Source organism: Crocuta crocuta, unplaced genomic scaffold (genome assembly GCF_008692635.1).
Source record: "Crocuta crocuta isolate KB4526 unplaced genomic scaffold, BGI_CrCroc_1.0 scaffold20, whole genome shotgun sequence".
Lineage (NCBI taxonomy): Eukaryota > Metazoa > Chordata > Mammalia > Carnivora > Hyaenidae > Crocuta > Crocuta crocuta.
This window is the reverse complement of record NW_027527932.1, coordinates 110,104-123,301: the sequence shown is the minus strand read 5'-3', so window position 1 is coordinate 123,301 and position 13,198 is coordinate 110,104. Positions and strand designations below refer to the sequence as shown.

General features: G+C 43.4%; 1 protein-coding gene across 1 annotated transcript in view; it reads right to left on the bottom strand.

Moving 5' to 3' along the window:
* Positions 1-11,178, bottom strand: part of CPA6 (carboxypeptidase A6) — a 316,507-nt gene extending 305,329 nt beyond the window's left edge. Inside the window, exon 1 of the mRNA XM_077751832.1 lies at positions 11,063-11,178. Coding sequence (XP_077607958.1) covers positions 11,063-11,178 — 116 coding nt within the window. The remainder of the gene's footprint in view (positions 1-11,062) is intronic.
* Between the last annotated feature and the right edge of the window lie 2,020 nt (positions 11,179-13,198).

Sequence of the window (13,198 nt, the reverse complement as noted above, 5' to 3'; positions counted from 1 at the left end):
ATGACACACCGATGACTGCCAGAGGGAAGAGGGGTGGGGAATTGGCATAATGAGTGAAGGGGCATGGGAGATGGAGGCTTCTGGTATGGAATAAATAAGTCACAGGGATGACAGGCACAGCACAGGGAAATAGTTCATGATATCTTAACAGCATCATACAGGGACAGATGGTAGCTACACTTGCTGTGAAGAATATAGCATGAGGTGTCAATTTGTCAAATTACTATATTGTACACCTGAAGTTAATGCAGCTATCAACTATACTTTGAAAAACAGTGTTGACTGAATAAAAGAGATATGGTTTTGGAAAGAAGTGGGATATGAACCTTTGTAGTTTGAGGGAGAGAGGATGGAAGCCAAGATAACTCAGGCTGTATACCCCCATCAGCTCCACCTCATCAGTAATGCTACACATCTTTGCTTTCATTAGTAAAAGGTTTGGGGTCCAGGATGGGAGGAAAGGAGGTGAGGTAAAGGCTTGAAGTAACTGGGGAGGTTTTAGAAGAGCTGTTGTGAAGGCAAACTAAGTACTCAGGGGATAAACCCTCTCATTTTAGGCAGAGGAAGCCAGACAGGCTATATTTCGTTCTGAAATGTGGAAGAAGTTTTTCTATCCCATGTTCTATTAAGATGATTCTACTGGTCACTTGAGTCATTTCCCTTTTACTGCCAGAGACCTGAAAACTTACACTGGGGAGTCTACTTCTGTGTCCTCCTTTTCTGCCCTAGAAGTCAAGGGCATAGAGTGATTTTTTTCCAGCAGCAAGTTTCTTACTCCAAACATCTTGCTACACAGGTTTGTCCCAAAGGCCTTTAAACTTCCATAGGTTTAGCAATTTTGATGCCAAATATACTGCAATCACATCATATGCACATACCTTCCATGGAAATAGGATTGATACGGTTGGTATCCTATTATAGCCTATCTTACTACAAACCTTGTGTCTTTATTACATTCACAAAAATCTCAAGTAGGAACTTGGGCATTTAGAGGATTCATGAATTCATTTGATAGGAGTATCTACAAGGTAGATAGGGGACATGAAACCATGGCAAATGAAGTCACAATTACAAGTGGTCACAGGTTCTTTTAGTGCAAAAATAAGCTCATCTGCTGATGAAACTTCTATGGTACCACACATTCAATCATTTAGCAGTTGGTAATCGAAGGCTGAGATGCTATAAAAATACACAGTGTGAGGGCACATGGGTGGCTTAGGTGCTTAAGCATCTGACTGTTTCACTTAGGATCTCAGTTTTGAGTCCTGCTTTGGGCTCTGTGCTTACAGTGCAAAGCCTGCTTGGAATTTTCTCTCCTCCTCTCTGCCCTCGTGCGGTCTCAGTCTTCAAGAAGATAAACAATGAAAAACCACCCGAAATACGATGTGTATGTTAAAGGTCGAGAAAGAATAGGAAGAGGGTGGTCCACCTGATGGAGCTGCATTTTCATGACCCACCCCGTTCAGATCACTGGATTAAAATCTCAGCCCTCAAGAAACATACTCTGCTGCTCACTCTACTTTGAATACTCCTAACCCTCTTTGGGGATAAGGAATGATGGTAAGGCATCACTGGCACTGTTGGTACTTGGTAAGTGTAGTGGAGGAAGGATGGAAGGACTGGAACAATGGGGAGGACCTCCAATCCTTAGGTCCTGATAGGAGGAGGGAGAAGGGAGGCCCATTCATTTGGCTAAGATGACACGAAGACATTCTCACAGATCTTTTAGTTTCTTTTAGGCAGAGGAGTCAATTTTATAACTGGTTACCTACATGAGAGCCTTCCCAATATTAGACAATTTACTTAATACCTTATATTCCTATTTACAAAATACTTCATTTTATACAATATTAACAGAGGACGCTGAGTATAGGGTGAATGGGAATAGTCTGCACTATAATCTAAAATTTAAGTTTATTTAAAAAACAAAANGGGGGGGGGGGGGGGAGGGGGGTGGAGCATGCAAGGAAAGAGGCCAGCTAACTTCCTGTGTGTGTGTTTGGAGACCCAACTCCATTTCTTATGTATAGTCTCTCTCTTCTCGTTCCTACCACCTAGCATAAAACATGGTCACACTCCCCTAGTTTTATTAAAAGCAGGAACAAAATCTGTTCCGCTAGTTCAACTCTCTACTCCCACTTCATGGATATACTTCCTGAAGTTACAGTACACTCCCTGACTTTCTCACTTCCCATTTGTTCCTCAACCTGTCATGCTCTGGATTTCCCTCATCATTCCATCTCTGAGAACACGATTTGAAGTCTTTAATGGCCAAGCCAATGGATACTGCTTTGCTGTACTTAATGTGACTGGCCTCACCTTTTTTGGATCTTTACTGGCCTTTCTACTTAATAATTGACTGGCTGTCCCACCCCCCCATCCCCACCCCCTGGTTCTACCTTGGTTTTGGCACTTTGTTCTTCATGTAATGAGTGCTTCCTAGATGTTCCATTCTACACTACTGGCTAAGAAATTCTATTTATACATCAGTTACTGGAATCTATTACACAGTCTAGAACTCTCTTGAGCTTCAGAGCTATCTCTGAGCTATCCAGTTAGGTACTTTATAGGCACCTCAAACTATATGGAGCTGAAGAAGTACTTACCTTCTCTGCGAAGAACTCACTTTTGTTACCCAATCTTAAGAATCATTTTAGACTATTTCCTCTGATCTCCCTTTGCTTACCCAATTGTGAAAACTGTACCTAATAATTGGTTCCCTCCTTTCCTTTCCTTTTCCTTTCCCTCCTTACTGCCAGATGCCAGGCTCTGACATGTATTACTATGGTCAATGTAATATCCATTCTTTTGCCTTCAATTTTTGGCTTTCAAGTCTTCCCTTCTCCTTTCTTCAAGGGGAAAGAAAAAAGTCCTCTAAGTTTCCTTTGAAAAATTCTTGATTAGCACCCTGTCACCTTTGGGAGAAACCAGAACTCCATATTATGGGACATAAAGGGTTTCATGACCTTGAAGGCTTACCTCACCTCTCCTCACTCCCCAAGAAACAGCCTTTATTTTGGTCATACTTAATTGCTCTGCTTTTCTAGACTTGACTGAATTTTCGCCTGTAGTTCTTTGCACAGGAAATCCATTCCCGGTGTCTCGAAAGCATTAATCTAATTTCTATTTGTTCTTTATGACTGAGATGGGGGCCAGGTCCTTGGACTCCCAATCATTCAAAAGAAAAATGTAGAATACCTTGCATATTTAATAATTCACTTAGATTCCAGATTCCAGCCTTTTAACAACTCCTCTCACAGCCAAGAAGCCTTTTTTCACCTCTCCCCATCCTTTAGCTGAAATTAAGGGACCCTCTCCTGTACTCACTCAGCACAGTGAGCCCAGAGTTGAACTGTTTGTTTACTTCCCCAAGTTACTCATTACACTGTGCACATGGACTGCTTTTATCTGTAGTCCCAGACTAGCAGAGGGCCAGATAAATTACAAATATTTATAGAAGTGAAATTAAATCCTCACTCATTAAGCACTTCTCAGCCTTGCCAAATCCCTTTAGTTCATCCTCAATAACCCTAGGGAATAGGGAAGACTAAGATTTCTTGATTCACCAAATTGTGTTTTTAACAGTTAGGAATGCTACAAGTCCTGCCCAGCTCTGCGAATCTTTTTGGAGCTGAGCTTTGTCATGTATTAAATAAGGGGACTGCACTCTAATTCTGTGGTCTCTTTCAGTTCTGACACAGACTTCAAAACCTTTTACAGAATAAAAACATACATTTTGAATCTGACAAAATTCTAGAAGCCCATCTGGATACACTAGTTCTTTAGAAGAACCAAGTAGAAGGGAAAATGGGTTGGTAATCATTAAATATCAGAGTGACCACTGAGAGATGCTGATTTCCTAGTGTGTTCTCCCCAACATAGCCCTTTCTCCATCTCCAGCCATTATTTTATAGCCTTCCATGCCACCAAAGCCCTCTAACCAACTGTGGCCAGGAGGGAGTGACCTTTAAAGGAGAGTGACCACTCTTTCCACGGTCCTTCTGGCTGGACTTCAAGAGCTAGAAGACTTCCTGAATCACATTTGGGAGTGTTGAGCATGGCAGAGAGACAGGACAGAGAATCCAGTTGTCTGCCAGCACCACCTACACCCGCATGATTTCTAGAGAAATTTCTTGTTTAAACCATCGAGATTTAGGGGTATAGGAAAAAAATAAAAACCTAGAACGTAACAGTATCCTTAATAACAGATACTAATATTTTACTATTCAAGTACATGGAGAAAAAGACAGTAATTTTGTCGACCGCCACTTCAAAACCTGCTTGAATCTTTAAAAAGATCATTTATGAAATTTACTATACACTACCGAGAACTACTCAAAAGCTTCAGTCTACATTCCACTTTATCCTAAGCAGCAGATGCCCAGAGGCAGATTGGGAAGGGATGTTTGGCAAAGCGAATTCTAATCCTATAAACCAGTTATCTAGGAGTGATCATAATGAACATGAAAACAAGTCACAAGACATTTTCTGATCAGCAGTTCCATTGACACAGACAGAAAAAACTTAATGCTTTTGTAGCTTTAATACAGACTGAAGTTCTGAAACAGTAACGTCCTTCCCTGCTTTTCAGTGAGCGGCAGTGATTATGCTTAATGGTATTACCCAGAATGTATCCGGATGCCACACAATAAAGTCTCCATTATCAGACTGGGCTCCAAGGAGAAAGTGGCCCAGAAGCACAAACACCCCTCCACCAGCTCAGTGGCAGAGGGAATGCTGACCCCAGACAGGCAGCACTCCGTGGGGAGCTCAGGTCAGAGGAAGAGGGACCTGCAGCACTGCAAACAAAGCAGGAGGTCTCAACACACGGAACAGACTGCAGGGGGCTGAGCACTGGGTGTTACATAGAAACCAACTTGACAAAAAACTATTTGTAAAAAAAAAAAAAAAAAAAGAATAAAGCCTTAAAGCCTTTAAAAATAAAAATAAAACAGACTGCAGGGAATAAAGCTCTGGGTATCAACAGCTGATAACCAGCACCTACAAGTTGCACTTTGATCTAATGCATAAGGAAAACTAAAGTTATTCTCCCATTAATAAGGACCAAGAGCTCAGAGGAATTTCCAGAGAATACTGAAGAACTTTTCTATTGGCCACATGCAGACTTGTGAAAAAAGTTTAAAACCAACCTTAGAACTCCCTGTATATCCGTAATCCCCAATGTCTCAAATCTATATCTGCACCTCACACATTCCAATCTATCTTTCATAATCTAAGATGGCTCATTCTTGCTTTAGGCCCTTATGATGAATGGGGCCTGTTTTGCTAAGGATGAAGCAATACTGAAGCTCTATTTCTCTGACCTGATATAGAGGGGTCTTGAGGCTGAGGAAGAGTGAAATTAAGACTGGAGGACCAGAGAGTCTGATAGAGGCCTTGAAAACCAAGAAAAGGATTCTAGATTTGATGTAGTTGGCAATAGGGAGCAAAAGCAGATCTTTGACCAAGAGAGTAACAGTCTTATTTTAGGAAGATCATCAGTACAATAATGGACTAGAGAAAGGTAGATCAGTTAGGAGAAAACTACCCTAATTTAGGCTGAGATCAGGAAATCCTGAACACGACTGGTGGCTACTGCAAAGGAGAGGCGAGGACAAGCAGGAACGGACCTTGCACTCTGGAGAGGAGAGTAGTTGAAGATGTGAAGTAAAGCTCACTAAAAAAAAGCAAACAGTGAATAAGAGGGCTGGACCCATGATTTACCATCCAAATCAGGGCCCTGCTCAGACTGAAATGGGGCATTGCCAATCAGCAGGCCGAAGAGCAAATTGTCAGCCTTGGGCAAATCAGGGTTTCTGGCCATCCTACCTGAAAAGAGCCTTAACTACCAACACAGACGGTAACTCGGATTCACATGATCAGTTTGATCTCTTGAATTCGGGCCCCAAGTTTCTCGAAGTTAAGGACATTAAAAGGAAGCCATCATCAGAGGAGAATAAAAAGCTGTTGAGAGACATAGGGGAATAGCCAGAGAGGGAAGGTGGAAAATACAATGTCCCTGAAGTTCAATCGATGCTACTGAGTCACAGGATTTCTCAGTCCTTTCAAGAGGTCACATCCCGACTGGGGACCTCCTTGCTTATAGGATTTTAAGGACTAAACTGCTTTAACAACAACAAAACCCTTTATTTCCTTCAAGTGTAATTCTTTAATCTCTAGATCCGGTTTCCATGGAGGACGAGTGAAGTCGACAGATGACTGGGCTGGGGGTGGCGGGGGCAACAGGGTTGGGGATGGGTGTGGGCACAGCACGGACACTGAGAACACACCGCTGGCCAGTGGGCTGGAAACAACCCTGCACACACGGACCTATAGTCGTGGGAAAGATTTCGTCATTGGAGCTGCTCTCTTGAAAGAGAAAAGGGGGAAAGACCACAAAGACAGGCCTCTTCAACATGGGCAGGGCTGAATGAGGAAGGGGGAGTGTGTGTGGTCTCAGCAGGCAGATCAATACTAGTGGGTTCAAGTCCAACAAGCAACCTTGACAGCAAGAAGGATGTTCTCTCCTGCCCAGCTGAGCTATAGTAGGGCTGGAGGACCAGAAATAGGCAAGGCATGGAGGAGATTTCTACTCCTCCCTTATTGGTTCACAGCACACTTTTCAATCCTCACAGTAGTCTCGTCATCCCATAGTACATTTATACACGGTCTACTACGGTGGTGTGTGGGGTTATTTTCTTTACTAAACTGAAAACTATCAGCATGGACTGTTGGTCACGGTGCTTGGCACAGTAATATTTAAATGAAGGCACACACCCATGGCCACTTTCTGTGCTTTGTTGTGACCATCTAAAAAATTCCTTCATCTTCCATTTCCCATCCCTTACATTGGCAAATCCTTATTAGAAAAGCAGGCAGACATCAGTTGACTCATCACCCTAGAGAAGGGAACCACAACTAAACCTTCAATTTTATCTACATCATCCATACTTTTCCTTTATTATCCTGAAACTAGCAGTTCCCAAAACAAGATTAAACCTTCAGTTGTCCTTAAGAGCATTTTTTCTGTCTTTAGGCAGGTGATAGTGTGAAGTGGAGTTTGTCAGGTCAGGCAGAGCTGGGTTAGAATCCTAACTCTGCCCTTATAGTGACCTTGGGTTAGTCAGCTCTGAACTTGAGTTTTACACAGTCTGTACCTCACTTAGCTTATCTGTAAAACAGGGTACCCAAAATTGTATGAAGTTGTTCAGAAATTTTCAGAACCGTTTATATTAAGTATTGGGAAGTGTTACCTACTTTATCACCCTGTTAACTACTTACTAAATGCCAAGAACTATATAATCACCTGCTATTGCATTCAAGCCTCACAATTTGAGAAAGGTTCTCTGATTATCTCCATTAACCCAGATAAGGACACTGAGGGTCAGAGAGGTTAAGGCGTTTGCCTAACAGAGCTACTAACAGTGGCAAAGCAGAAATGGAAACCCAGGCAGTAACTTCTGGACTTTTTTAATGTTTTTTATTTATTTCTGGGAGAGAGAGACAGCATGAACAGGGGGAGGGTCAGAGAGAGAGGGAGACACAGAATCTGAAACAGGCTCCAGGCTCTGAGCTGTCAGCACAGAGCCCGACGTGGGGCTTGAACCCATGAACTGTGAGATCATGACCTGAGCCGAAGTCAGACGCTTAACCAACTGAGCCACCCAGGCACCCCAGTAACTTCTGGACTTTTAAACGTTATGCTCATTGAGTGGCATATAGAAGGTATTGAAGTAGTTAAAAAAAAAATTATACCCAATTTTATACCGCTTCCAGAATTTATTGCTTCATGGTCTTAGATCACTCTCTCACACACATTCTCATTTCACGTGATGAAGATCCTGTTTTTTTGGGGGTTTTTTTTTTTTTGGTTCCAATATAATCACAGAACTATGAAGTCTGCTTCCAAGAATTCATGGAAAGGAGAAAAATAGCAGTGTTGCTTGCTTGTGTAGGACTCTCACAGACCTGTGTTGAACACAGAAATATTGGACTTGCATTTGTAATCCCTGAAGCCTTCTGACAGTATCAATACTATTTGAAGTTTTTCCTGTACTTTGCTTCATTCTTTTTCTATGTATTTTTAAATTTCTCTTGTAAATATGTAATTTAATGTAACAATCGAAGAGATAATTAACGTTTGTCAAATTTTCCTGGTCTAATTCCTCCCCCATGCCCAGACGCTTAAATTTGCCATTTACTAAGCATTATACAATTGGCATTATACAACCGTTAATAGTTTATGTAGAAGACTGAGCTCATTAGCTGCACTCAGGAAGCATGCTGGTCTGCCTGGAGTGTACTTTTTTTTATTCACGTGCAGAGTTCTCACAAATGATAATCATTTGTTAGACTCCGCCAAGACCTACAAAAATAGTTTGCCAATATGCGGGAAATAGGCACCCCTGGAGCAGCCCTACGTGGCACACTTGGTTAAGCATCGGACTCTTGTTCTCCACTCAGGTCATGATTTCACAATTAGGAAGTTCAAACCCCACATAGGGCTCTGTGCTGATGGTACGGAGCCTGCTTGGGATGGTTTCTCCTCTGCCCCTCCCCTATTTGTGCTTGCCCATGCTCTCTCAAAACTTAAAATTCAAAAAATAGGGCTGCTCTATAATTAATAACAAAACCTAAGCATATTAACTTCAGGAATAAAAAGGGAGGTTGTTGGGGCGCCTGGGTGGCTTAGTCGGTTAAGCGTCCGACTTTTGCTTAGGTCATGATCTCGCGGTTCGTGGGTTCGAGCCCTGCGTCGCACTCTGTGCTGACTGCCAGCTCAGAGCCTGGAGCCTGTTTCAGTCTGTGTCTCCCTCTCTCTCTGACCCTCCCCTGTTCACGCTGTCTCTCTCTCTCCTAGAAATAAATAAAAATATTAAAAAAAAAAAGGGAGGTTGTTTAGAATTGTAGATTTGAATGGGCAACAACAAAACAATGCTAAATAACTATTCCACCAGATCATCCCATCAGGGTTTTTTGGGTTTGTTTTTATTAATTTATTTTGAGAGGGAGGGAGGGAGAAGATCCAAGCAGGACGTGAGGATCAATCTCATGACGGTGGGATCATGACCTGAGCCAAAGTCCAGAGATGCTTAACCGACTGGCCACCCAGGTGCCCCCTCATCAGGTTCTTATTTGCTGAAGAGCTAGACTTGCACAAAGTAGTTCCTGAGTAAATAAAGCAAAATAATCCCAAACCAGAAGTGGCACTTCCATCTTTGGGGAGGCGAATGACTTAACAAAGGGAAGTTAAAAATTCCTCATTTTTGGTGAAAGTGTGCTCAGAGACACTTCTGGTTTTACAGAAACTCTGGGCTTCTACAGTGATGGACAGGTAAGGCTAGCTTCCTTCAGTTTTTAAGTGTTTCACCTTTTTTTCCTCCAGCTTTCAGACATCTGGTAATTTATACATTTGGGACTAACTTCTTATGTAGCAACCAAAGGGAAAACGGCAATCGAGGCTTTTGTTGCTGAACAGACAAGGTAGTTCAGCTTTCTCCAATTCCAGCAATTTCTAAAGCAAAGTCTCCACCATTGGCCTCATTTCCTCTAAGTGGTGCTTAGGAAAGTACACGCACCTGCTCAGCTGAAGCTGGTCTGGGAGCTTGGTCAACACCACATACTGAAATAATGAAGAACAGGGCCACAGCTGAGGGGAGGAGTGTGGTCTGAGGTCACACGGGCCATTTCATCCAGAGACAGATTTCACATGGCCTGATGCCTATCAAGAAGGCAGGTACATTCTACAGCTGGGCCTGCACCAGGCATTAAATATGGCTCCCTGGCCCAGATCTCATCTCCAAAGGCAATGACAAATGACAGGATGGAAAGCCTGGACCATGTGTCTAGGAGACTGGAAAGCAGCCCTCAGATGTTCGCTCCTTTCTGTGCCTCCCGGGAACATCCCGGTGGAAAAATGGGGATTGAGTTACCATCTATAGCCTTTATCTCAGCCAATGCCTCCACCCCCAGCCTGCACCCCCTAAAACTGAAGACAGCTTTTTGAAGTTTCCTCTGCAAGCACTATATCCAGGAGACACAGTAAAGGCAGTGCTTAGATTCTTTGAGCAAGGGAAACATTTACTTTCTCAGGGTCATAACTTCTTAAATGCTTCTTTATACCATTCCTATTAAGAACAACTTTGCCTTAAGATCCCAGGCACTGTGTGGTCCTAGTCTACATCTAGGTGAAAACTTTCCTCAACTGATAGTTATTGAAGGATTGAATAAAGATTTAAGCTCCTGGTTTTCCTCCTCTGTAAAAAGCTATTGAACCAGGTGAGCTATTAAAGGTTCTTCCTGCTTTAAAATGCAGTAATGCCATAATTTCCAGATTCAAAGAAAACCGCCTGCAAATTTGATCAAAGCACATGCTGTATATTCCACAGCAAGCCTTCAGAATAAGGGGTGCATAGTCACACACTGCTTTATATGCAGCCCTGTGCCTCCTTATGAAAGGCAAACACGAAGTATCCTAACCCACTAAAGGGGAGAAAAGCTCACTGTTTTCCCTTTCTAAGTTCCTCCCTCCAAAAAAATACCCATAGCTTTAGAGTTAGCTACTTTTATTCTGCTTATTTTGAGTTGGCTCCTTTGCATTGTTCAGATTTGAAAATCTAATAACTACTTTGTAGGTTAGCAAGCACGTGTGCTCGCGCGCACACACACACAATCACACTCCGTTAAGTTAATCACTGGTGAGTTTCAACCACTTCTGTGTACAATTGTGAAGGCAAAGTCTTCGTTTTCAGGTCATAATTCATGTGGAACAACAGCATCCTTCCTACCGAGCATCAACCAAGGCAAACATTGCAAATACTGGCCGTGGCTCGTCCAAAAACAGAATCTCATTCAACTCTGGTCCACGGCAAGGCTTGGCACACTATAACTAGTATGAAAAGCTAGACTTGGGACCGCTGTATGCTCTCCGTGAGAGAAATCCAAAAGCCAGGCGCTGCACGCACATTTTAGGTGGCCAGGAAAAGTGTACAGATTCACACAGAAACCACAGTCCTGTTCAGGNACAAAAGACCACATAGGGAATAAAAGTTGCTCCACTCACCCAGCATAGCGGTTGCTGTAAAGGTGGCTGTGCCCTGGTTGTAGAATCTTCAAAAAGAGCAGGGAAAGAGGCAGAAAAGCAGCTGTCTGGCTCCTGGGCTTCCCGAGGAACTTCATGGTGTTACAAGGAGAGGAGCTGAAAGTTACTTACAGCAGTCATCCGAGGCTGGAGGTGGCTCACAGTGCCGCCCCCACCTCATGTGCAAATGTTCTCTGGGAGGGAGTGGGGGGAGAGGGCTGGGAGTAAAACGTGACAATTCTTTCCAGCCACAGGGGGAAAAAAGTCTAAGCAGCTAAGGCAAGTTGCTCTTAAGACTTGGTCTTGGGACCAGAAGCAGCAGCACACGGCGCCCAGCCCAGCAGCTGAGCCGGGCCCCTAATCAGGCTCCCCTAGGAGGGGCTGGGCTCCCCTGTGCTGACTCACGGCTGCGGTTCCCTGGGTGCTGCTGCCTTTGGGGAACTCCTCTCGGGTTTTTTGTTTGTCTCTTGCTTTACAGCTTTAGGCCCCTAACTTTCTTGGACAACCTTTCTCCTACTATTACCTTCCCCAGGGCAGGACCCTCCTCTGAATGCAAATTATTTGCTTGAGGATGAGCTAAACACGTAGGCAAACATGGAACATTCCAGGCTTAAGGTTTTGATCTACCATAACAAATTTCTACATGGATTTCACATACTGAAGTGCCTGGTGAATAGCCCTAATGCGTATGTGTGAAAGGGTAAGTCGGGCCCCTGAGGCTGGACAGACAGCCTGGTCCCAGCTCCTACCTGTACCAAGGAGCAGCCGCTTCTCTGGGCTTCAGGGAGCTCTTTGGATCCATTCTGCTCAGCAGCACCCAGACCTGCTGCAATTTCAGAGGTTCTTATAGGGAACAGGAGGCTTCCATGTGCTTTACTACCTTCTCTAACATTTGGAATCATTTAGAAAGCCAGACCATTTAAATCAGAACTCCTGGGGAGGGATGGGATCAGTAATTTAAAAGCCTCCTCAGGTGACTGCAGTGTTCAGCCACCACGCTGGTCTAGAGCAGAGCTTCTCAAGCTTTAACAGGCATAGAAATCAAATCACTTATGGATTCTTGTTAAACTGCAGCTTCTGATGCAGAGTTTGGGCGTGGGGCCTGAGATTCTGCATTTTCAACAAGCTTATAGGTGATGCTCACACTACTGATGCTTCTGCCACATTTTGAGTAGTGACGCTGTATTTTAGAATGAGGTCTGCTTTTGCTCCTCTCTTTCAAAACTAGGGAGAAATAAAAAACTTTGATGACGAAGAAGGTGTTTCTTTTCATCCACTTGCTCCTACCCAGATATACCAGAAAACCCGTCTGGGGGGATGCATTTTGCTCTAGTAAATAAGAATGGTGTTATCTAGAGTGACTTCTGTTATGCCTCATGCCAAGACCTGGTATTAGTCTGAAAGAGAGTGGGAGCCAGTGTTTTCCAGTTTTCAAATTTCCTGAAGAATCGCAGCCAAGGATTCTCTACCCTCCAATATTACAGCTAGGACACTGGTTAGAAGAGAAAGTGCCCAATCTTTACCCGTGGTCTCTACATGGAGACTTGAACCAAACTCCTAGGAGTTTGAGCTGAAATGATTTTCAATTAAAAGATTCCCTAAAGTGTTCTTAACTACCCCAGGATTAGTTTACTCTCTTTTCTGTGACCCCCTCTCTAATACCAGTATGTTGTCTACTGTAGGGCACAGCACATTGGATTTAAGTGTTCGCCTGGTTCTCTCTTGAGGCCTTCTCCTTGAGTGCAGAATGGTATCCCTTTCATTTTTGTATGCACTTCCTTATATCTCCTAGAGAGAACACAGTGCTTGCTGAAGTAATGATCAGCAATGTTTGTTGAGTGAATGATGAGCCTGAGAAAGGATTCATTCCACATTTACTCTGTGACTTCTGTATTCAGATAGAGGAAAGGATGGAGGTCCTTGAGGAGTGGAAGGTCCCAGGTCTCCTGGTTCTGTTTCTAGTTTATGCTGTTGTTTCCTTCCCTCGTGACTTTCTGGCCTAGTGCTCTGGTCTTTGTAAAGTGATGAGACTGTTCTGCAAAGTTCACAGCGATGCTTCCTTGGGACCATTTTGACGAGGTCAAGAAAGCCTGTGTAACTATGAGTGAACTGTTGAAA